General features: G+C 41.0%; 1 protein-coding gene across 4 annotated transcripts; it reads left to right on the top strand.

Annotated features, from left to right (window-relative positions):
- The first annotated feature begins 1224 nt into the window (after positions 1 to 1224).
- LOC112246725 (guanylate kinase-like) lies at positions 1225 to 26430 on the top strand. Of its 4 annotated transcripts, XM_024415232.2 has the most exons (16): positions 1225 to 1318; positions 6700 to 6815; positions 7642 to 7683; positions 8140 to 8236; positions 10529 to 10667; positions 12548 to 12632; positions 12779 to 12864; positions 13691 to 13734; positions 13893 to 14008; positions 14236 to 14277; positions 19991 to 20068; positions 21533 to 21629; positions 21983 to 22121; positions 23764 to 23848; positions 24960 to 25045; positions 25440 to 26430. In XM_024415232.2, exons 2-16 carry the CDS (start codon positions 6704 to 6706, stop codon positions 25473 to 25475), a joined length of 1284 nt encoding a protein of 427 aa, XP_024271000.1. In that variant the 5' UTR covers positions 1225 to 1318; positions 6700 to 6703; the 3' UTR covers positions 25476 to 26430. The 4 variants fall into 4 exon arrangements, with proteins under 4 accessions (XP_024271000.1, XP_024271001.1, XP_042178907.1 ...); XM_024415233.2 differs by lacking the exon at positions 19991 to 20068; XM_042322973.1 differs by lacking the exons at positions 24960 to 25045; positions 25440 to 26430 and having other exon boundaries at positions 23764 to 24952.
- The last annotated feature ends 14 nt before the right edge of the window (positions 26431 to 26444 follow it).

Below are 26444 nucleotides of genomic sequence, written 5' to 3'. Positions count from 1 at the left end.
CTAATGATCAATTAGCCTTTTAAAATGATAACCTTGGATTAACTAACACAACGTGCCATTGGAACACAGGAGTGATGGTTGCTGATAATGGGCCTCTGACACCAATGTAGATATTCCATATTCCAGCTACAATAGTCATTTACAACATTAACAAATGTCTACACTGTATTTATGATCAATTTGATGTTATTTTAATGGACCAAAAAAAGGTGCTTTTCTTTCAAAAACAAGGACATTTCTAAGTGACATTTCTAACCGTAGTGTATGTGTCAGCTAGAAATTGGATGGTCTTCAGAGAGGGAGGGGTTGAGGATAGCTGAAGGATGGGACTAAAAACAAACTAAAGATCACTTTTGGAAAATATACTGTCTCTGAAATATATGTAGCTGGAAGTGGAATCCTAAGTATTGTTGTCCATTAATTTACCCCAATTAGGGGAGGGGTGGTAGGGTTAGGGGGAAGTAATTTAGAAGGAAAATATATTTAAAAAATACGTATTTAAAATAATATATACATTTACTCCAAAAATATATGGGGATCGGAAATAATGCAGACAATTACATTGATAGAAGCCACAATCTATCTGCAATATTAAAGCTGATCTACCCACAAACAAAAAAAACACAAAAACAACAGTTTTTATACCTCTGACTGTGTCTGTGGTACTTAAAGTAGATGACGGGATGCCTGTTGTTACCCTTAATCACATTTCCTCCTTCATTAAGGTTTATCATTAAACAGTGTTTGGTAGCGAAGAGCTGAGGACAACGTTCTTGACCAGTGATTTAAAAAATATATATATACATTTAACCTTCATTTAACTAGGCAAGTCAGTTAAGAACAAATTCTTATTTACAATGATGGCCTGAGGCTACATTGGTCAACCAACGGATTAAGAGAGGTACTGGCTACACTGTTTTGACAGAGCTGTGAGGCCTTAAGGGTGGGGAAGATGCAGCCAACGGAGCCAGCCATGATGACCTGAAGTAATTAAGCTGCTACCTGTTTAGACACCGCAGGTAAACAAGGCCAGCATGCTGGTGTGCAAATGGCTGATGAGCTGATGGGAGGAGGTGGTAATTAATGCGGACAGTAAGCTGTCTCTGTCAATCAGTGTGACAAACACACACCTAGCCAGAGGTCACACAAACGCACACACACGCACACACCCACACACACACACACACACACACACACACACACTCAACCAAGACACACCTCTCACACACACCTCAAACACCCGTACAAGCTCTCTCCTCCATCCCAATCACTCTAAGACACCTCCTCTACAGCCACACAGTACTGCCACTGAGAGAAGGTAAGACAAATATACAACTTTAACGATGCAGGACAGACATAGCTAATATACTGCAGGACAGACACAGCTAATATACTGTAGGACAGGCATAGCTAATATACTGTAGGACAGACACAGCTAATATACTTTAGGACAGGCATAGCTAATATACTGTAGGACAGACAGCTAATATACTGTAGGACAGACACAGCTAATATACTGTAGGACAGACATAGCTAATATACTGTAGGACAGACACAGCTAATATACTGTAGGACAGGCATAGCTAATATACTGTGGGACAGACATAGCTAATATACTGTAGGACAGACATAGCTAATATACTGTAGCACAGGCATAGCTAATATACTGTAGGACAGGCATAGCTAATATACTGTAGGACAGACACAGCTAATATACTTTAGGACAGGCATAGCTAATATACTGTAGGACAGGCATAGCTAATATACTGTAGGACAGACATAGCTAATATACTGTAGGACAGACACAGCTAATATACTGTAGGACAGGCATAGCTAATATACTGTGGGACAGACATAGCTAATATACTGTAAGACAGACATAGCTAATATACTGTAGCACAGGCATAGCTAATATACTGTAGGACAGGCATAGCTAATATACTGTAGGACAGACACAGCTAATATACTTTAGGACAGGCATAGCTAATATACTGTAGGACAGACACAACTAATATACTTTAGGACAGGCATAGCTAATATACTGTAGGACAGGCATAGCTAATATACTTTAGGACAGGCATAGCTAATATACTGTAGGACAGGCATAGCTAATATACTTTAGGACAGGCATAGCTAATATACTGTAGGACAGACACAACTAATATACTTTAGGACAGGCATAGCTAATATACTGTAGGACAGACATAGCTAATATACTGTAGGACAGACACAGCTAATATACTGTAGGACAGGCATAGCTAATATACTGTGGGACAGACATAGCTAATATACTGTAAGACAGACATAGCTAATATACTGTAGCACAGGCATAGCTAATATACTGTAGGACAGGCATAGCTAATATACTGTAGGACAGACACAGCTAATATACTTTAGGACAGGCATAGCTAATATACTGTAGGACAGACACAACTAATATACTTTAGGACAGGCATAGCTAATATACTGTAGGACAGGCATAGCTAATATACTTTAGGACAGGCATAGCTAATATACTGTAGGACAGACACAACTAATATACTTTAGGACAGGCTTAGCTAATATACTGTAGGACAGACATAGCTAATATACTGTAGGACAGACACAGCTAATATACTTTAGGACAGGCATAGCTAATATACTGTAGGACAGACATAGCTAATATACTGTAGGACAGGCATAGCTAATATACTTTAGGACAGGCATAGCTAATATACTGTAGGACAGACACAACTAATATACTTTAGGACAGGCTTAGCTAATATACTGTAGGACAGACATAGCTAATATACTGTAGGACAGACACAGCTAATATACTTTAGGACAGGCATAGCTAATATACTGTAGGACAGACATAGCTAATATACTGTAGGACAGACACAGCTAATATACTTTAGGACAGGCATAGCTAATATACTGTAGCACAGGCATAGCTAATATACTGTAGGACAGGCATAGCTAATATACTGTAGGACAGACACAGCTAATATACTTTAGGACAGGCATAGCTAATATACTGTAGGACAGACACAACTAATATACTTTAGGACAGGCTTAGCTAATATACTGTAGGACAGACATAGCTAATATACTGTAGGACAGACACAGCTAATATACTTTAGGACAGGCATAGCTAATATACTGTAGGACAGACATAGCTAATATACTGTAGGACAGACACAGCTAATATACTTTAGGACAGGCATAGCTAATATACTTTAGGACAGGCATAGCTAATATACTGTAGGACAGACATAGCTAATATACTGTAGGACAGACATAGCTAATATACTGTAGGACAGACACAGCTAATGTACTTTAGGACAGGCATAGCTAATATACTGTAGGACAGACACAGCTAATATACTGTAGGACAGGCATAGCTAATATACTGTGGGACAGACATAGCTAATATACTGTAGGACAGACATAGCTAATATACTTTAGGACAGGCATAGCTAATATACTGTAGGACAGACATAGCTAATATACTGTAGGACAGACACAGCTAATGTACTTTAGGACAGGCATAGCTAATATACTGTAGGACAGACACAGCTAATATACTTTAGGACAGGCATAGCTAATATACTGTAGGACAGACATAGCTAATATACTGTAGGACAGGCATAGCTAATATACTGTAGGACAGGCATAGCTAATATACTGTGGGACAGACATAGCTAATATACTGTAGGACAGACATAGCTAATATACTGTAGGACAGACACAGCTAATATACTTTAGGACAGGCATAGCTAATATACTGTAGGACAGACATAGCTAATATACTGTAGGACAGACATAGGTAATATACTGTAGGACAGACACAGCTAATATACTTTAGGACAGGCATAGCTAATATACTTTAGGACAGGCATAGCTAATATACTGTAGGACAGACATAGCTAATATACTGTAGGACAGACACAGCTAATATACTTTAGGACAGGCATAGCTAATATACTGTAGGACAGACACAGCTAATATACTGTAGGACAGACATAGCTAATATACTGTAGGACAGGCATAGCTAATATACTGTGGGACAGACATAGCTAATATACTGTAGGACAGACATAGCTAATATACTGTAGGACAGACATAGCTAATATACTGTAGGACAGGCATAGCTAATATACTGTGGGACAGACATAGCTAATATACTGTAGGACAGACATAGCTAATATACTGTACACTCTTTGAGAAAAGGGTTCCAAAAGGGTTCTTTGGCTATCCCCATAGGATAACCTTTTTTGGTTCCAGCTACAACCCTTTTGGGTTCCGTGTAGAAAGGTTTCTACATTGAACTAAAAGGGTTCTATCTGCAACCAAAAACAGTTATTCAAAGGGTTTTCCTATGGGAAAGGGTTCTCCTATGGGGATAGCCAGGTTCTAGGTAGCACCTTTTTTTCTAAGAGTGCCGGGTAGCAGGGACATGCCCATCAAGCGGTCTGTCTTCAGTAATCAATTTAAACAGGAAATGACTTACTATACTAGTGTTTATGGACTCCATATAGATGTTATGAAGTCAGAAACAGGTGCAGTTAATATATAGTATTTGGAGTAACAACTTGTAAACAGTTTGTATGTTATGGTACTGTCCTTCAGTGTTCTTTTGTTGCTGTGCTTGGAAATATACGTTTTGTGCGTAAGTAAGATGCACCTAAATATTGACAAAGGTTATACAATGATTTGGTATAATTTCAGGTACCTACATGCAGTACCAGTTTTGTTGTCTTTGGAAAGTTGTGTCCTTTTAAGGGGTAGGCAATAGACCCTTTACTTAATTATTCAATTATGACCAATAATCCCATAGCGCTTTTCACCAAAAAGCCCAACTAAGGTCAGCAGACAGGAATCTGGGTTGTGATGGTTTATCGGTCTATGAGTATCTTAGAGTGGATTCTGGTATCGCCTCCAATTATCTGTTTGATAGTCTTTAGTGTGCTATACCCATGCAACATCATTGAATGTTAAGGACCACATTAATATAGAGAGTCAACCAGGACACGAAATAAGTCAGACTGCCTGATTAGCCATTGACTCTGTCAGCAACAACTTCATTTCACCAACAGTATGAAGAGCGATCCGCCTCTTACCTCGAATGTTTTGCCACTGCTGATTGACTTGAAATTCGCCTATTTGATCATGGTTTATATCTGGGAATGTCCTTATTTTCAGAGTCACAATAGAACAACCAATATGACTTTCTGCAGGCAGATATATGGTGATGATGCAGACATACAGTGTTGACGCAGCTCAGTGCCGGGTGTTCCATTTGGCCCACTTTCTATTAATCAACCTCATTGGCCCAGATTGACTTAAGTAAAAGGCGTGCATGGTACTTGTCTGTACTGGACCGTGAAATCTATTCCTAATCCCCTTTACAAAGTCCTATCATCCAATCTGCTTCATTAGTGCATTCCTACTTATTTGCCTAATGTTGAGTTGGGTTTTTGCTAAAGTGAGGAATTGTCTATGTCCCCAATGTTGGTTTCATGGAAGAGCTACATAATTCCCATAGTGCTAACAGAGTGTTACTAGAATGGCAGCACATGGATGAGCTACATTATAGAAGTGATTATAACCACCTGCTAGATTAAACAGTCAGGGCAATTTGCTGGAATTTTTCTTCAGGTTTCTGTGGGTTTTGTGTTTAACCCTTTAACGTCTGGACACTCTTGATGTGTGGTCCCTGTGTGGTCCTGAAGTGCAGTCCCAATGGCTGTCCCCCCATATATCATTGTGCCGTAGCCATTCCATCAGATGAGTTTATTCCCTGGATCAGTGGATTATCTCTAGCGTCTGAGCCTGGGACCAAAGGAAGAGCTGCTCAGCTTTAGGTTCGCTAGCTGTTTACCCTCCAAGCACTCTAAACAGATTGGCTCCTGAGTTAGCCAGACTTAATCTGGGCAAGAGAGGGTTATTTTGAAGGTTACAGAAGAAGACCTGGTAGTGCTAGATTCCCTTTTGTTTGGTATATCTGTTGTGGTAGTGTCCGGCCAGACAGCAGTAGGCTACTGAAAGGCATTGGAGTTCATGAGTGGACTGGTGCAGCCAATACAGATCTCCTAGGTACTCCACGAAGACCAAAGCACAAGGTCCATGTAGAGGTCAAAACTAAAATGCACTGTTTACGTATAAGTATTTATTTTTTATATTTGACTAGGCAAGTCAGTTAAGAACAAATTCTTATTTTCAATGACGGCCTAGGGTTAACTGGGTTAACTGCCTGTTCAGGGGCAGAACAACAGATTTGTACCTTGTCAGTTCGGGGGTTTGAACTTGCAACCTTGCGGTTACTAGTCCAACGCTCTACCACTAGGCTACACTGCCACCCCAAAAGTATCTAGTACATAGCTTTCTCAGAAATCAGTAGTGGAAAAATTGGTTTACATACATACCTAAAAAACTGTATAAAGGCATTGTTCACCCAAATTACAAAATGACATATTGGTTACCGTATAAAAAGTCTTTGGACAAAGAGAGAGAGTAATGTCTTTTTTTCTGTTTACCTGGCCGCTGGCACAAATACTAACTTTAGCATTTTTGTCCAAAAGTTAGCATGTTTTAATTTAATGCCAAAATGACCCCAAAATGTGTAGCAGATGTATAGCTAAAGGAACACTATGTGACAGTATGAAAGGTTTTTCACTGTATCTTTCATTGTACTTCCTCTCTCCCTCTCTCCTCCAGTGTTATGGAAGGACCCAGGCCGGTTGTTCTGAGCGGCCCCTCAGGGGCAGGGAAGAGCACTCTTATGAAGATGTTACTGAGGGATTATGTTGGAGTCTTCGGCTTCAGCGTGTCACGTACGTTTGTGTTTCTGGCTCCTACCCCAATATCCTGTCAGGGAGGAAGTGGGACAGCATTAAGCCCTATCTATCAGTATCTATCAAGTTTGTCAAAGGATTTTGATGTGGGATAGGTCTGTATCCAATCCATATCCAAGCACAATTATAACTAGTTATGGTTGTGCTGACTGGTACGAGAGAGGGATGTCCTCTATCTCCATTCTTCTTCTTGTTGGTTGCAATGGAGACCACTGAACACCACAGAAACGGCACACCTTTAGGGTCGGCTGGCATGTCTTTGAATGCACATCGTTGAGGTTATTGATAGCCTTCCTTATGACCAGGAGTTGATGATGGATGTTGATGATGGGTGTTGATGATGGATGTCGATGATGGATGTCGATGATGGATGTTGCTGATGGATGTTGATGATGGAGGTTGATGAATGGAGGTTGATGAATGGTGTTGATTATGGATGTTGATGATGGATGTTGATTATGGATGTTGATTATGGAGGTTGTTGATGGAGGTTGATGATGGATGTTGATGATGGATGTTGATGATGGAGGTTGATGAATGGTGTTGATGATGGATGTTGATGATGGATGTTGATTATGGAGCTTGATGAATGGTGTTGATGATGGATGTTGATGATTGGTGTTGATGATGGAGCTTGATGAATGGTGTTGATGATGGATGTTGATGATGGATGTTGATGTTGGAGGTTGATGAATGGTGTTGATGAATGGTGTTGATGATGGATGTTGATGATGGAGGTTCATGAATGGTGTTGATGATGGATGTTGATGATGGATGTTGATGCTCACTGAATGTGTCCTTACAGATACAACACGGGGCCCACGTCCAGGAGAGGTAGATGGCAAAGGTACAGTAACATTCTCTGACTCATAAACACAGTGTCACGCCTGCTCCCGCTGTCCATCTCTGGTGCTCGAGGGCTGCCAGGCTTCCCTTCATTTCGCACACCTGTCACCATCATTACGCGTATTAGCGTTCACTGGACTCACCTGGACTCCTTCCCTATTTTGATTGCCTTCCTTATTTCTGTCTGCTCCCCGGTTTGTTCCCTGTGTCAGCATTAATGTCGTTATGTGTTCATGTCTTGTCCTGTTCCATGTCTGTTGCTAAATGAAATGTTCACTCCCTGTCCCTGCTTCTCGTCTAAGAGCGTCGATCCTTGCACACAGATCATGTCAGTAAACCAAGAAGGATATCAGTGACGCTCTCCTGGATTTGAATCAAGCTGGTTTTGTAACTTCAAATCTGCTTTCAAGCCTGATTGACAATTAATTGATCATTCTCCTCTCATGTCCATTTGAAGATTACCACTTCTCAAACAGGGAGGCTATGCAGGAGGATATTGATGATGGGAAATACATTGAGAATGCTGAGTTTTCTGGCAACCTGTATGGAACAAGGTAGAGTACATGTTGATAACCTTCTGTTGACACCAACATATCTTACAGTTACATGTAGGGTTGTGAATTTCTGATGACTTTCCCACAATTCTCAGGCTTTCTAGAAATCCCAGCTGGAGGATTCCTGGAATCAAGAGGGAATAACCAGGAAATACAAGAACTCTCTAACCTGGATTTCTGGAAAACCTGATAATTTTGGGAACATTACTGGAGTTTTGGAACAGTATGCTAGTTAATTTGCTTTTATGTTGCCCTACCGGTGATATTGATACATCAAAATGAACAAGCAGAGTACTTGCTCCACTGGTGACTAGAATCCAGTAGGGGTTTCTCCTGTCATGGTTTTGTAAAGATATCTTTAAATGCAGTTCCAGCTGGATTAGCAAAGAGACAGGCCGGGGACAGAATGAGCTTTATCCTCCATTATACACTGCGTTCAGAAAGTTTTCCTTTTTGTCCACATTTTGTTATGTTACAGCCTTACTCTAAAATGGATGAAATAGAAAATGTTCCTCGTCAATCTGCACACAATATCCCATGATGACAAAGTGAAAACAGGTTTTTAGAAATGGTTGCAAAAAATAAATACATCAATTAAAATACCATATTTACATAAGTATTAAGACCCTTTGCTATGAGCTTAGGTCCACCCTGTCTCCACTGATCATCCTTGAGATGTTTCTCCAACTTGACTGGAGTCCACCTGAGGTAAATTCAATTGATTGAATATGATTTTGAAAGTCACACACCTGTCTATATAAGGCCCCACAGTTGACAGTGCATGTAAGAGCAACAACCAAGCCATGAGATCAAAGGAAATGTCTGTAGAGCTCAGAGAAAGGATTCTGTCGAGGCACAGATCTGGGGAAGGGTACCAAACATTTCTGCAGCATTGAAGGTCCTCAAGAACACAATGGCCTACATCATTCTTAAATGGAAGACGTTTTGAACTACCAAGACTCTTCCTAGAGCTGGCCACCCAGCCGAATTGAGCAATCGGGGGAGAATGGCCTTGGTCAGGGAACTGACCAAGAACCTGATGGTTACTATGACAGTGTTCCAGAGTACCTATGTGGAGATGAGAGAACCTTCCAGAAGGACAACCATCTCTGCAGCACTCCACCAATCAGGCCTTTATGGTAGAGTGGCCAGACGGAAGCCACTCCTCAGTAAAATGTCAGCCCGATTGGTGTTTGCCAAAAGGCACCTAAAGACTCTCAGACCATGCGAAACAAGTTTCTCTGGTCTGATGAAACCAATATCGAACACTTTGGCCTGAATAGCAAGTGTCACATCTGGAGGAAACCTGGCACCATCCCTATGGGGAAGCATGGTGGTGGCAGCATCATGCTGTGGGATTGTTTTTTAGTGGCATGGACGGGAGACTAGTCAGTATTGAGGGAAAGATGAACAACGATTAAGTACAGAGAGATCATTGATGAAAACCTGCTCCAGAGCGCTCAGGACCTCAGACTGGAGCAAAGGTTCACCTTCCAACAGGACAATGACCCTAAGCACACAGCTAAGACAACACAGAAATGGCTACGGGACAAGACTCAGAATGTCCTTGAGTGTCCCAGCCAGACCCCATACTTGAACCCAATCGAGCATCTCTGGAGAGACGTGCAGCAACGCTCCACATCCAACCTGACAGAGCTTGAGAGTATCTGCAGAGAAGAATGGGAGAAACTCCCCAAATACAGGTATGCCAAGCTTAAAAATCTAATTTTATTTGCCACATACACATGTTTAGCAGATGTTATTGCATCATACCCAAGAAGACTTGAGTGCTTCAACAAATTACTGAGTAAAGGGCCTGAATACATTTTTTAAAATGAATTTAGAAACATTTCTATGAACCTGTTTTTGCTTCGTCATTATGGGGTATTGCGTGTAGATTGGTGAGTGAAAAAAACACTATTTAATCCATTTTAGAATAAGCCTGTAACGCAAAAAAATGTGGAAGAATTCAAGGGGTCTGAATACTTTCTGAATGCACTGTACATATCAGAATAGCACTTGATAGCACACAAAACTCAGCACCTGCAGTGTCACTCTGAATCTGAACAACTGAACCCTGATATTAGCTTTTGGTGTTATGATTAATGTTACTATCCTCTTACCCTAGCTATTCTGTAGCATGTGAGGAATAGTCACTGGTCTAATGTCACTCCCCATCCCCCGTTATAAGCCTATTGTACATACCTAGGTGGAAAGGTGCGTTCTTGTGCTGTTCAATGGGATCCTTAAACAATTAATGAGCATCATTTATGTTGTCTATTTTCTACACAGCAAGTCTTCTGTAGATGACGTGAGGGCCAAGGGCCTCATCTGCATCTTAGATGTGGAGATCCAGGGAGTGAAGAACATCAAGGAGACTGATCTGGACCCCATCTATGTTTCTATCCAGCCCCCCTCTATTGAGATCCTGGTAAAGTCCAATTCAGAGTTCAGAGCTGCCATAGTCCGCATGGTCCAATAGAAAACATTTACGAACTCATTTGATATGCTCTTACTGAGGTGCAGATATATGTCACAATGGAATACAGACTATCGTGGATCTGCGTCTGTAAACTCTGTAACTAGTCAACAATCATACAACGCAGAGAGTTTTACTGTATTTTGGCGTTTCTTAAGGTTTTGAGTTTGGACCCCTATTATTTTCTCTATATGATAATAATCCTTAGACATGTCAAGCCAACCTGGTCTCAGAGCATTTAGTAAATCCGAGACACTCAATTTAGTATGATATGTTATGTTTCGTATGTTATGTATTCGTTTGTTGATGTCCATCACCAATTTCTTATATGTTACGAATTACAATTTGTATTATATGTTATGAATTTGTGTAACATACAATATGTTATGAATTAGAAAAATTTACAATATGTTATGATTTTGCAAAATGTATGATATGCTACGAATTCTAAATAGGTGTGTGGCTGACTAATGTTAGCTAGGCTAGGGGTTAGGGTTAAGTTTAGGAGTTAGGTTAAAGGGTTACGCTTAGGGTTAGGGGAAGGGCTAGCTAAAAGGGTTGAAGTTAGGGTTAGGTAAAAGGGTTGAAGTTAGGGTTATAGGTAAAAGGCTTGAAGTTAGGGTTAGCTAAAAGGGTTGAAGTTAGGGTTAGCTAAAAGGGTTGAAGTTATGGTTAGCTAAAAGGGTTGAAGTTAGGGTTAGGGGAAGGGCTAGCTAAAAGGGTTGAAGTTAGGGTTAGGTAAAGGGCTAGCTAAAAGGGTTGAAGTTAGGGTTAGGTAAAGGGCTAGCTAAAAGGGTTGAAGTTAGGGTTAGGGGAAGGGCTAGCTAAAAGGGTTGAAGTTAGGGTTAGGGGAAGGGCTAGCTAAAAGGGTTGAACTTAGGGTTAGGGAAGGGCTAGCTAAAAGGGTTGAAGTTAGGGTTAGGGAGAGGGCTAGCTAAAAGGGTTGAAGTTAGGGTTAGGTAAAAGGTTAGCTAAAAGGGTTGAAGTTAGGGTTAGGTAAAAGGTTAGCTAAAAGGGTTGAAGTTAGGGTTTGGGGAAGGGCTAGCTAAAAGGGTTGAAGTTAGGGTTAGGGGAAGGGCTAGCTAAAAGGGTTGAAGTTAGGGTTAGGGGAAGGGCTAGCTAAAAGGGTTGAAGTTAGGGTTAGGTAAAGGGCTAGCTAAAAGGGTTGAAGTTAGGGTTAGGTGAAGGGCTAGCCAAAAAGGTTGAAGTTAGGGTTAGGTAAAGGGCTAGCTAAAAGGGTTGAAGTTAGGGTTAGGTGAAGGGCTAGCTAAAAGGGTTGAAGATAGGGTTAGGTGAAGGGCTAGCTAAAAGGGTTGAAGTTAGGGTTAGGTGAAGGGCTAGCTAAAAGGGTTGAAGTTAGGGTTAGGGGAAGGGCTAGCTAAAAGGGTTGAAGTTAGGGTTTGGTGAAGGGCTAGCTAAAAGGGTTGAAGTTAGGGTTAGGTGAAGGGCTAGCTAAAAGAGTTGAAGTTAGGGTTATGGGAAGGGTTAGCTAACATGCTAAGTAGCTAAAAAGTATTAAGTAGTTGTAAAAGTTACTAAAATGCTAAAGATGTCAATGATGAGATTAAAACCTTTGGATCTCTAGACAGTCACGTTATACACCCACCTATCCACTGCGATCAATCAACATACTTTTGTTTTTGACTTAGGTAACCATAGGTCTCATGTAACCATACCAAACGTAACATAGCATGCTAATTTCAGTGTCCTGGATTTCCGTTGACTATGTTACGTCTAGTCTATAAGACTGGACTGGTCATCCTTGAGCTCGTGATATGAGACCCTTGAAATGTACAAATTGTAATACATTTGGGGACCGTTGATGTTTACAGGAAAAGCGTCTGAGGGACAGAAATACTGAGACAGAGGAGAGTCTGCAGAAGCGTCTGGAGGCAGCACGAGTTGACATGGAGCTCAGTAGGTCCCTCTTACTGTCCCATGTAGACATGGCCATACTACAAATGTTTGAAGAATATGGATGGAACAATGAATTATCTGTGCTATGCCTTTAACAATGATTTGAGAAGAGCTTTCACAATTCATTTATCACTCTCCTATTTCAGGCAACGAGCCAGGAATGTTTGACGCGCTTATTGTCAATGAAGACTTAGAGGAGGCGTATGAGAAGTTGCAAAGTGTTCTTATTGAGGTGAGTCTGAAGAGGATGGTTGTCTGCATGTAGTATGGGGACAAAGTATAATTGTCCGTCAGTCGGTAGCAGTGGAGGCTGCTGAGGGGAAGACGGCTCATAATAATGGCTGGAATGGAATTAATTGAATGGTATCAAACATATTGAAACCATGTATTTTATATCATTCCAAATATTCCGCTCCAGCCGTTACCACGAGCCCGTTGTCCACAATTAAGTTGCCACCAATCTCCTGTGGTCCACAATTAAGGTGCCACCAATCTCCTGTGGTCCACAATTAAGGTGCCACCAATCTCCTGTGGTCCACAATTAAGGTGCCACCAATCTCCTGTGGTCCATAATTAAGGTGCCACCAATCTCCTGTGGTCCACAATTAAGGTGCCACCAATCTCCTGTGGTCCACAATTAAGATGCCACCAATCTCCTGTGGTCCACAATTAAGGTGCCACCAATCTCCTGTGGTCCACAATTAAGGTGCCACCAATCTCCTGTGGTCCATAATTAAGGTGCCACCAATCTCCTGTGGTCCACAATTAAGGTGCCACCAATCTCCTGTGGTACACAATTAAGGTGCCACCAATCTCCTGTGGTCCACAATTAAGGTGCCACCAATCTCCTGTGGTCCACAATTAAGGTGCCACCAATCTCCTGTGGTCCACAATTAAGGTGCCACCAATCTCCTGTGGTACACAATTAAGGTGCCACCAATCTCCTGTGGTCCACAATTAAGGTGCCACCAATCTCCTGTGGACGGTAGTAAGTGTTGAGTCATATTTATGCGATGGCTTTGTAACTAAACTTGACATTCTTATAATTGTCTCAACAGGAAATAACGAAGGTTCAGTCGACCAAGAAAGAAAGATGCAATTCGTAAGAAGCAATTTGTTATTATGCATATCACAGCCACACATTTTCAATAGAAAACTAGTTAGTTCAGTTGAGAACAAGTTTTCACTATTCAATGTAAAGTATAGCTTTTCACATGCTTAATGTTTTTCATTTTATTGAACCCTCTCCCTCTCCTCCAGTGTTATGTCAGGACCCAGGCCGGTCGTTCTGAGCGGCCCCTCAGGGGCAGGGAAGAGCACTCTGCTAAAGAAACTGCTGAAGGACTACAAGGGAGTCTTCGGCTTCAGCGTGTCGCGTACGTTTTGTATCACCAGATGTAGTTTCCAGCAGCAGGGCTGCAGAATCTATCCCCGCGGGTGCGACTGGACCACGAGGAAGACCAATGAACACTAAAGAAACCATATACAGTCAGGGTTGTCTTGCATAACATTGACAGGTTGAGGCTATTGATATCATTCTGTATCATATGATCACAGAATAGGATGGATGTTGCATTGTTGCTCACTGAATGTGTCCTTGCAGATACAACCCGGGATCCACGTCCAGGAGAGGTAGATGGCAAAGGTACAGTAAAATGTTTGCAGTCACAACACAGAATCATGTCAGTAAGCCCAGAAAGATTTCAGTGGCGCTCTCCAGGCCCAGAATGAAGCTTCCATCTTTAGTAAGAAATGCCTACTGTATTAACGCAGAGACTGGAATTCATTTGAGTCATTTAGCAGGCACTCCAATACAGAGATAGCAACCACATGTCATAGTAAGTACATTTTTCCTCAATAAAGTAGCTACTGTATCAGCAAATTCAGAGCTAGTAAGGGGGGTCAACTGCGAGTGTTACCTCACGAAAGATATTACTTTATTTTTTTATTTTTTTGGGGGGGGGATATTTTTTAGGGGTGGTGGGGGGCGGTAAGGAGTGGGTGTGATGGGGGTGCTGTGGGATTATTTAAGGGTGTTTTCACATATAGTCCTCTTTAAAAGAACTGGTGTACAAAAAAAAAGAAAAAAAGAATTCAGTTCTCTTTGTATTCACATTGTATTCACATTGTATTCACACTGCCTTTGAATGAGGACTCAACTCTTTTGCCAGTTCACTTACATTACATTGGCCTAAGAATGTAATTGCAGTCATACAATGTAACGAATTGTATATACTGTATGTCCCATGTATTGATAGTTTATTATGATATGCTACTTTTGACTGATTTAGTATGATAAACTACATTAGGTTAGGGGTTAAGATTAGGATTAAGGTTAGGGTTAGGTTATAGGGTTAAGGTTAGGGGAGGGCTTAGCTAACATGCTAAGTAGCTAATTGTCCTTGATGAGAGTTGAGCATGCAACCTTTCGGTTGCTAAACTTTCACTCTATGCAGCCACCCAACCACCATGACCAGCTGCTCTCCTTTAATTTTTGCCTTAAGTAACCTACTGTCATACCAAACATAACATATCATACTAATTTAAGTGTCCCGGATTTACGTAGGCCAATGTAATGTAATATAACAAAGTAACATACATGGAATGGCCCGGATTTAGTACATTTTCTTACGTTTTGCTCAGACCTGGCATGCCATGTTGAGTGTGGTGGAAGCTATCTGCTCACAATTGCTGTATTTCTGAATAGACTACTGTTCAGGCGACAGCTGACTGAAGAGCCAAAAGTTGTGTTTTCTATCGTAAATAAGTCCTAGTAAAGACTGGAGACAATGATTAACCTTTTACTGCAGTGATTTCTTGGTGGTCTTAAACAAATCTACTTTGAAACAAAAGTACACACCTCACACACATGGTTATGGGTTTAAAAAGTCACCTGTACGCTCTTATAAAAAAGATGCTATCTGTCCCCAAGGAATCCCCTTTGAAGAACTCCTTTTCTTTCCAGGTAGAACCCTTTTGCATTCCATGTAGAGGGTTCTAAATAAGAATTTGTTCTTAACTGACTTGCCTAGTTTAATAAAAAAAATAAAAAAACATCTCTGGAGAGACCTGATAATAGCTGTGCAGCAATGCTCCCTGTCCAACCCGACAGAGCTTGATTGGATCTACCCAAGAAGAACCCTTTTGGTTTCGTCATACTCAGGTAGAACTCTTTGGGTTCCTTGTAGAGGGTTCTACATGGAACGCAAAAGGGTTCTCCTATGGGGACAGCTGAAGAACCCTTTTTTCTAAGTGTACCATGTCAGACATACAGTGCCTTCGGAAAGTATTCAGACCCCTTGACTTTTTCAACATTTTGTTACATTTACAGCCTTATTCTAAAATGTATTAAATCATTTCCCCTCTCAATCTACAAACAATACCCCATAATGACAAAGCTAAAACCCTTTACTCAGTACTTTGTTGAAGCAGCTTTGGCAGCGACTACAGCGTCAAGTTTTCTTGGGTATGACGCTACAAGCTTGGCACACCTATATTTGGGGAGTTTCTCCCATTCTTCTCTGCAGATCCTCAAGCTCTGTCAGGTTGGATGGGGAGCGTTGCTGCACAGCTACTATCACGTCTCCACAGAGATGTTAAAAAAATGTATATATTTAACTAGGCAAGTCAGTTAAGAACAAATTCATATTTATAATGACGGCCAACCAAACCTTAACCCAGAGGACACTCGGACAATTGTGCGCCGCCCTATGGGGCTACCAATCATGCCTAGTTGTGATACAGCCTGGAATCGAACAAGGGTCTGTAGTGATGCCTCTAGCACTGAGATGCAGTGCCTTAGACTGCTGCACCATTCGGGAGATTTTCAATCAGGTTGAAGTCTGGGCTCTGGCTGGGCCACTCAAGGACATTCAGAGACTTGTACTTTGCTCCGTCCATCTTTCCCTCGATCCTGACTAGACTCCCAGTCCCTGCCACTGAAAAACATCCCCATGCTACCTCCACCATGCTTCACCGTAGAGATGATGCCAGGTTTCCTCCAGACTTGATTCTTGGCATTCAGGCCAAAGAGTTCAATGTTGGTTTCATCAGACCAGAAAATCTTGTTTCTCATGGTCTGAGAGTGTTTAGGTACCTTTTGGCAAACTTCAAGCGGGCAGTCATGTGCCTTTTACTGATGAGTGGTTTCTGTCTGACCACACTACCATAAAGGTCTGTTTGGTGGAGTGCTGCAAAGATGGTTGTCCTTCTGGAAGGTTCTCCCATCTCCACAGAGGAACTCTAGAGCTCTGTCAGAGTAACCATCGGGTTCTTGGTCACCCCCTTGACCAAGGCCCTTCTCCCCCGATTGCCAAGTTTTTCCAGGAAGCCAGCTCTAGGAAGAGACTTGGTGGTTCCTAACTTCATCCATTTAAGAATAATGGAGGACACAATCCTGTCTCTGGGCTCTACGGACAATTCTTTTGACCTCATGGCTTGGTTTTTGCTGTGACATACACTGTCAACTGTGGAACCTTTTTATAGACAGTTGTGTGCCTTTCCAAATCATGTCCAATTAATTTAATTTACCACAGGTGGACTCCAATCAAGTTGTAGAAATGTTTATTTAATGTTTATTAATTATGAAATTATGAACAATTTTAATAACGTTTCACCTATGAGGCCACTAGGTCATTTGCCTGCAGGAAATGCAGGACAGATAACGCATGTAGTTGCATGACATTTTACAGAGATACTTTACATTACAGTATCCAGTCATTTGTGTTGACTAGATTCTTATGGCTTTTGGGAATCAAATTCACAAACCTGGCAAGCACAACGATCTACTAACTGATCCCCACGGGACCCCCTATATACAGTTGAAGTCGGAGTCATTAAAACTAGTTTTTCAACCATTACACACATTTCTTGTTAATAACAAACTATAGTTTGGCAAGTTGGTTAGAACATCTACTTTGTGCATGACACAAGTTATTTTCCCAACAATTGTTTACAAACATATTATTTCACTTATAATTCACTGTATCACAATTCCAGTGGGTCAGAAGTTTACATACACTGAGTTGACTGTGCCTTTAAACAGCTTGGAAAATTCCAGAAAATGATGTCATGGCTTTAGAAGCTTCTGACAGGCAATTGACATCATTTGAGTCAATTGGAGGTGCACCTGTGGATGTATTTCAGGGTCTACCTTCAAACTCAGTGCCTCTTTGCTTGACATCATGGGAAATCAAAAGATCAAAAAATCAGCCAAGACCTCAGAAAAACCTCAGACCTCCACAAGTCTGGTTCATCCTTGGGAGCAATTTCCAAATGCCTGAAGGTACCACGTTCATCTGTACAAACAATAGTACGCAAGTATAAACACCATGGGACCACGCAGCCATCATACCGCTCAGGAAGGAGACGCGTTCTGTCTCCTGGAGATGAACGTAGTTTGGTGGAAAAAGTGCAAATCAATCCCAGAACGACAGCAAAGGACCTTGTGAAGATGCTGGAGGAAACGGGTACAAAGGTATCTATATCCACAGTGAAACAAGTCCTATATCGACATAACCTGAAATGCCGCTCAGCAAGGAAGAAGCCACTGCTCCAAAACCTCCATAAAAAAGCCAGACTACGTTTTGCAACTGCACATGGGGACAAAGATCATACTTTTTAGAGACATGTCCTCTGGTCTGTTGAAACAAAAATAGAACTGTTTGGCCATAATGACCATCGTTATGTTTGGAGGAAAAAGGGGGAGGCTTGCAAGCCGAAGAACACATCCCAACCTTGAAGCACGGGGGTGGCAGAATCATGTTGTGGGGGTGCTTTGCTGCAGGAGGCACTGGTGCACTTCACAAAATAGATGTCATCATGAGGATGGAAAATTATGTGGATATATTGAAGCAATATCTCAAGACATCAGTCAGGAAGTTAAAGCTTGGTCGGAAATGGGTCTTCCAAATGGACAATGGTCCCAAGCATACTTCCAAAGTTGTGTCAAAATGGCTTAAGGACAACAAAGTCAAGGTATTGGAGTGGCCATCACAAAGCCCTGACCTCAATCCCATATAAAATTTGTGGGCAGAACTGAAAAAGCATTTGCGAGCAAGGAGGCCTACAAACCTGACTCAGTTACACTAGCTCTGTCAGGAGGAATGGGCCAAAATTCACCCAACTTATTGTGGGAAGCTTGTGGAAGGCTACCCTAGAAGCTTGACCCAAGTTAAACAATTTAAAGACCATGCTACCAAATATTAATTGAGTGTATGTAAACTTCTGACCCACTGGGAATGTGATGAAAGAAATACAAGCTGAAATAAATTATTATCTGTTCTATTATTCTGACATTTGTTAGAGTTGCGTAAATTCGAATCTGGTATCAGGATAAATATAACAATGAGTCACCGATTTTATACTATGTATTTTTTATTAGCTAAGTAATAAATGGCAAATGCAACTTTCTTATATACGGGCTCACTGTAATACCACGCAGGGCAGAACAGAGAACTGACAAGACGTATGTAAAACAGTATTCTTTATACTGTGATAGACAGTTCCAACCCGTCTGTTGGCCTATCACAGAAGAGACTGGGCGTGGTTTAAACTTACTCAGCCTATTGCAGGCGCTCAGGCGGGTCCCCGCCTCTTGGCGCTTCTGTTGATAGATGTAACTGTTGCTTGTGAAGAACATCCAGGCTCTCATGCTCCATACCGTTATCTCGCACCTGGCTCCTGACCACCCCTCCCTATCACAACTTTGTAAGATACAGCAAGTCACACCATGTGCTCAATATTGTTACATACAAACACAAGGACAACGCATCTGCTGGGCTGTTATCTACAGTTTTGCAACATGCAGGTCACACCATGTTACTCAGTTCTTGTCACACACAAACAGGCAAGTAGCAAGCAGTTGTTTAATCTCATAATGATGCTCCAGTGCACAAATGCAGACACCTCACACAACCAACATCAGATGATATTTAATCATATATATACTAATGGCTATAATGTAAAACACAGGATCCAACACATTTAACATTCTTAAAATAGTGGTGATCCTAACTGACCTAAGACAGGGAATTTGTACTTGGATTAAGTGTCAGGAATTGTGAAAAACTGAGTTTAAACATATTTGGCTACGGTGTATGTAAACTTCCGACTTCAACTACATAAAACCTATAATTTACAGCTTTTCTGTACCTACAGAACTCCATCTCTACCTTGTTGCCCTCTTTTGTACACAACCTTCACACCACCTCTTCACCTACATAACCCAGCCTACTCCATTCTGACTGACTGAAGCTCCCATGCTCAAGTGAACTGCACCAGTGGCTCTCCAAATGATCCCCCTATAAGATACAGCAATAAACATTATTTGTTGTGCCTTTTTTTTGTTTTCTCCGTAGGCCTGTTCTGTCTACCTATGCTTCTGGGGGCTACATTACTGCCCCTAGCAGACGTCCTATCGTCTGTTTCATCTGCAGGTGTAGCTATCTCCTCTTAATTTTGTGTTCTATCCAACCAAGTCTAAATGCCATTCATAAAAACATTGTGAAGAGAGATTGATGGGGGTTACTTTCATCTTCACAGTATAGAGTGACCAAACTAAACAATACCAAGTGCATACTAGTTATGCCAGTTTGCACTTTGTGGTAAAAAGCTTTTGAAAATAGCCCCCTGTGATTCCTCAGTGGACCCCCCACCCCTCCCCAAAAAGTTGTCACATCCATAAAATGTCTGTTACTGTATGTACCCACCATTAGCATCACAACATTCTGTTGAGATTGATAGGCTTCATAGTAAAGCCTTTTGTTTGATATTTCATATACTCCAGTTCAGTAATATTAATTGAAAGTATGGATCATAGCTGCTAGCACAATCTGGTCCTGTTGTCAAGGCAGATATCCTCACGACTATTCTATTAATTTGATCAATACATCTATGTGATTTCCTACGACCTAAGCAATAACAGTTTTTTGAGGAAGATAGCTGTTTGATGTATTCTATTTCCCCCCAAGAATATGGATAATGGAGAGAGTTGAGGCTTGATGTCTTCAGTTGAGCTCTAGTTTTATATATTTAGATTTTTTTAAATAACGCAGTAACTGCACTACCAGAACTATGAGCTTTGCTGGATTCAGCCTAATGTGATTGTCTATTAGTTAGATTTTTTAAAATATATAATAATTTTGCCATTAGAAAGCATTACTAGGACCTTCATAGAGAGCATTTCCACCTTTATTTACATCTATCGCAGTCCTCTTTTCCCAGTGAGACATCTATTTTACCAGGACATACTGTATTTGAATGTGCTGGGATTCCTTCTCAATCTGAACACACCTGTTATGTTGCAATGCTAATGTGCATGTGTTGATATGAGTAGATGTAGGTTCATTATGAGCATGGTTGTCCCTGTTGAAGTGACTGTGACAAGGTTGTCCTGTGTTCCCTACATGGTTCCCCCCAATGTGTTAGATCCACTGTGACTGTGATGTTGTAGAGGAATAAAATAATCCCAATGGTAGGGGACAGTAATGTGTTAGTTTGATGTGCCCTGTACACCCTGTCTCCTACTGAACTGTTATACTGTACTGTGTTCTATACTGTGTATATATACTGTTCCTCTTGCATCCAGACAGCGTGTCTTTTTTGCCCGTTTCTAATCACCTTGGGGGTGATCACCTCGTACTTGGGGGTCATTCATTGTGTGATTTGCTTCTAGTGATGTGAATGTCAATTTCCCTAATTGCTTGTAATGATGTGAATAAAAATGTCTATCTACCCATTCTTATCCTTGCATTTTTTTCTATATCACCCTTTTTAGTGCCTGAATACTAATCATTATGCATCTATTGTACCCTGTGAGTTTACCCTTCATTAATTTGAGAGAACTCCATCCTGCATGACTGATTAGTAACTGTTTCTTCTTCTCTCCTGTCTGTTTCAAGATTACCACTTCACAAACAGGGAGGCTATGCAGGAGGATATTGACACGGGAGAATTCATTGAGACTAATGAGTTTTCTGGCAACCTGTATGGAACAAGGTAGAATACATTTTCTGAACTTTTGGTTTACACCAAAATGTCTTAGAGTATTTAAAAAAAACTTTTATTACACTAGGCAAGTTAGTTAAGAACGAATTCTTATTTACAATGACAGCCTAGGAACAGTGGTTTAACTGCATTGTTCAAGGGCAGAACGACAGCTTTTTTTTTTTTTACCTTGTCAGCTCGGGGATTCAATCTAGCAACCTTTCAGTTACTGGACCAACGCACTAACCACTCGGCTACCTGCCGCCCCTATGTATGAATCGGTGATAATCAGTGGTGTAATTTTATAGTTTGTTCAGCGGAATCGTAGATGCAATTAAACAAAGCTGTGTTTGTTTTCTCCACAGTAAGTGTGCTGTACAGGACGTGAGGGCCAAGGGCCTCATTTGTATTTTGGATGTGGATATTGCGGGAGTGAGACACATCAAGGAAACTGACCTGGACCCCATCTATGTTTCTATCCAGCCACCCTCCATTGAGGTCCTGGTAAGAGTCCACAACCATACATTGCACAGCGTTCTTCTACTGCAAGGTTCCACAACAGGTGACAAATTTGGCTCGCAAGTATTATTATTTGGCCCCCAAAGTTTTAAGCAAACAAATAGAAGAAATTTGTTGTTGGACAAAGGAGACTGTAAAATCACCAGAAATTCAGCTAATGATTTTAATTTATAAAATCTGTTCCCAACTATACCCATGGATAAATTGAAAGACATATGTGATTGTGTCTCAATGTAATTAAGGTATTAAATTATGTTATTGTGAAATGCATAATACATTTGAGATTATTTGTGACCCATTTGTAGTGTACAAATTATTAGGGGTTCACAGCATAGATTGGCCACTTTTTTGATAATTTGCCACACAGAAACTAGAGGCCATGAGTAACTTAGTCAAAAAGAATGGTACCAATTGGCTTATAGGTATTGTTGTTGTAAGAAGTCTTACTTCAATCCTGATATCCGCCTCCCCGTTTGACCTGAAACTGTATACTGTATGTGGGTGTCTTTCCTCAAGTTGAACAAATTTGCCCTGAGGACCCATAAAGACCAGTCTCAACATCAACAGTGAAGAGGCGACTCCGGGATGCTGGCCGGTGTGTCTGTTCTTTTGCCCATCTTAATCTTTTCCTTTTATTGGCCAGTCTGAGATATGGCTTTTACTTTGGAACTCTGCCTAGAAGGCCAGCATCCCGGGGTCGCCTCTTCACTGTTGATGTTGAGACTGGTGTTTTGCGGGTACTATTTAATGAAGCTGCCAGTTGAGGACTTGAGGCATCTGTTTCTCAAACTAGACACTCTAATGTACTTGTCCTCTTGCTCAGTTGTGCACCTGGGCCTCCCACTCCTCTTTCTATTCTGGTTAGGGCCAGTTTGTGCTGTTCTGAGAAGGGAGTAGTACACAACATTGTACGAGATCTTCACTTTCTTGGCAATTTCTCGCATGGAATAGCCTTAATTTCTCAGAACAAGAATAGACTGATGAGTTTCAGAAGAAAGTACTTTGTTTCTGGCCATTTTGAGCCTGTAATTCGAACCCACAAATGCTGATGCTCCAGATACTCAACTAATCTAAAAAAAAGGCCAGTTTTACTGCTTCTTTGATGAGCACAACAGATTTCAGCTGTGGTAACATAATTGCTAAAGGGTTTTCTAATTATCATTTAGCCTTTTAAAATGATAAACTTGGATTAGCTAACACAACGTGCCATTGGAACACAGGGGTGATGGTTGCGGATAATGGGCCTCTGTACCTATGTAAATATTCCATAAATAAATCAGCTGTTTCCAGCTACAATAGTCATTTACAACATTAACAATGTCTACACTTGTATTTCTGATCAATTTGCTGTTATTTTAATGGGGAAAAAAACATGTTATTTTCTTTCAAAAACAAGGACATTTCTAAGTGTCCTCAAACTTTTGAACAGTGGTGTATATTTATTGGTATGTTCCGGATAAATAACCATTTGCTCAGAAAAAAGCCTGTGGCTGAATCTAGTTGCCTACCATTCTTCTACTATGCAGTTGAACTTTTTGCATGCTTGCTAGACCTCAGATGGCCACATGAAAAGTTTGTTCATGAAATGTATAAACTGAAAATGCTTGGGGAACATTAATGTGTACAGGAAGAGCGTCTGAGGGGTAGAGCGACGGAGACGGAGGAAAAAATCCAGAGCCGCCTGGAGGCAGCACGCATTGACATGGAGGAGTGTAGGTCCACCATACTGTCCTATGTAAACATGGAGGAGTGTAGGTCCACCATACTGTCCTATGTAAACATGGAGGAGTGTAGGTCCACCATACTGTCCTATGTAAACATGGAGGAGTGTAGGTTCACCATACTGTCCTATGTAAACATGGAGGAGTGTAGGTTCACCATACTGTCCTATGTAAACATGGAGGAGTGTAGGTCCACCATACTGTCCTATGTAAACATGGAGGAGTGTAGGTTCACCATACTGTCCTATGTAAACATGGAGGAGTGTAGGTCCACCATACTGTCCTATGTAAACATGGAGGAGTGTAGGTCCACCATACTGTCCTATGTAAACATGGAGGAGTGTAGGTCCACCATACTGTCCTATGTAAACATGGAGGAGTGTAGGTCCACCATACTGTCCTATGTAAACATGGAGGAGTGTAGGTCCACCATACTGTCCTATGTAAACATGGAGGAGTGTAGGTCCACCATGCTGTCCTATGTAAACATGGAGGAGTGTAGGTCCACCATACTGTCCTATGTAAACATGGAGGAGTGTAGGTCCACCATACTGTCCTATGTAAACATGGAGGAGTGTAGGTCCACCATACTGTCCTATGTAAACATGGAGGAGTGTAGGTCCACCATACTGTCCTATGTAAACATGGAGGAGTGTAGGTCCACCATGCTGTCCTATGTAAACATGGAGGAGTGTAGGTTCACCATACTGTCCTATGTAAACATGGAGGAGTGTAGGTTCACCATACTGTCCTATGTAAACATGGAGGAGTGTAGGTCCACCATACTGTCCTATGTAAACATGGAGGAGTGTAGGTTCACCATACTGTCCTATGTAAACATGGAGGAGTGTAGGTCCACCATACTGTCCTATGTAAACATGGAGGAGTGTAGGTCCACCATACTGTCCTATGTAAACATGGAGGAGTGTAGGTCCACCATACTGTCCTATGTTAACAAGGAGTGTAGTTCCTCTTTACTGTCCTACTTAAACTGGTTTTAAAGCTACAAATGTTTGAGGGATATTACTTGAACTAAGGACAGTCCATTGCATGCCTGTCGACAATGAGTTTTCATTTTTGTTTCTTCACTCTTCTGTTATAGGCAATGAGCCTGGATTGTTTGACATTGTCATTGTCAACGATGACTTGGATGAGTCCTATGAGAAGTTGCAAAGTGTTCTTAAGGAGGTGAGTCTTAAATGAAGATGGCAGTATAAAGAGTAGATACAGGAGGTATTGACTAGATACATGCATTCCATGTTGGAGAAGTGTTTGTATATAGTATGTTCTATAACTATATATATTATCATGTCTTTCTCAATGGGACATGTCAGACATGTTCAAGGCAAAACCTGCAATTTTCATTTCAGTTTAAGAGTTTATTGGTTATTACACAATTTGAAATATGACTCTGATCCCCTCGCTGAAAGTTAATTCTCATGTTTAATTACTCATGATCTACTTTATGATATTACAAGTCCTTGTTCCAGTATGTAACTAATATACTTTGTAATTTCACATTTGTATTATCATGTTAAGAGCTCCAACCCAAATGTTGAGCACTTTCTACTCCCCTCAACAGGAAATAATGAGAGTTCAGGAGGGCATCAAGTCGTAAGGAACTACAGTAACAGCGTCCCAGTCTTCCTCTTGCCTGGTACCTTACAGGAGATACATAAACCAACATTTGACACCTGCTAATTTCGATTTAGCCACAAAAGGGAACGTTCTGAAGGTTGCCATATGACGACTGTGGGGATATCCACAGAAACGCGTACTACTGTATGCACCTAAGATTCAAGAAGATGGTCTAAAACTCTTAGGTTGTTTTCCACATTCATTCAGTCTGTCATTTATGAGGAATTTTGAGTAAGACAAAGGGACATTTGAAAGGTACGTATAGAGTATACAGTCAGAAGTTAATGTCTACTTCATACCTTACTGCCAACTGGGCTTGAGCCATGTAGACAAATAGAAACCACTGCCAAAGCCATTATAATCTAAACGTTTGACAATATACTTAACATGCCCCTGACTTGACATTTGTGATGAATGCCTTTGACTTGTGCGATGACCATCCCGCATACAGTATGATGGACAAACAACCTGAGAAGTAGTAAAACAAAAGTTGTGCATAAAATGGTGTCTTAGCTGTGAAATGTCATATTAGCGGACTAGCTTTGAGGTAAACACTGCTATGTCTTCATCTTAATCTAATTATATTCTTATTGGTCAAATAGTAAAAACACCATTCTGTGTTCTGTAGTCTCATTTTTCTCTCTTGGTTTTAAGCAATGATAGTGTAGTCTGAATGATGTTACACCAAATGTAAGGATGTGTATGGTGGGGTGTTATACTAATTGAACAGTATTTGTGGATGAATATGTAAATGACTGGGTAAGGACCAAAGCACTCAACACACAGCTTTCATAGGTCAAAGGTCAGACCTGAGGTTGTCAGTTTAACTCGCAGGTCAATTACTGTAGCCACCCATCTGCAGAAAAGAAAATGTGTGTCTTGTAGTGTATGCTTTTGTATGCAACGGAGCTAGACAAATAAAAAGTACCACTCATACTGTTTCAATTGT

Source organism: Oncorhynchus tshawytscha, linkage group LG06 (genome assembly GCF_018296145.1).
Source record: "Oncorhynchus tshawytscha isolate Ot180627B linkage group LG06, Otsh_v2.0, whole genome shotgun sequence".
Lineage (NCBI taxonomy): Eukaryota > Metazoa > Chordata > Actinopteri > Salmoniformes > Salmonidae > Oncorhynchus > Oncorhynchus tshawytscha.
The sequence above is the reverse complement of the archived record's forward strand: the minus strand, read 5'-3'. Positions and strand labels throughout refer to the sequence as shown.

Excerpts from the sequence above, each read along its gene's own strand:
- LOC112246725 (XM_042322973.1), top strand. The coding sequence starts at position 6,704 with ATGGAAGGACCCAGGCCGGTTGTTCTGAGCGGCCCCTCAGGGGCAGGG. Across the intron at positions 12,865-13,690 it reads TGCAAAGTGTTCTTATTGAG|GAAATAACGAAGGTTCAGTC; the intron begins GTGAGTCTGAAG and ends TTGTCTCAACAG. Across the intron at positions 14,278-19,990 it reads AGGAGAGGTAGATGGCAAAG|GCCTGTTCTGTCTACCTATG; the intron begins GTACAGTAAAAT and ends TTTTCTCCGTAG.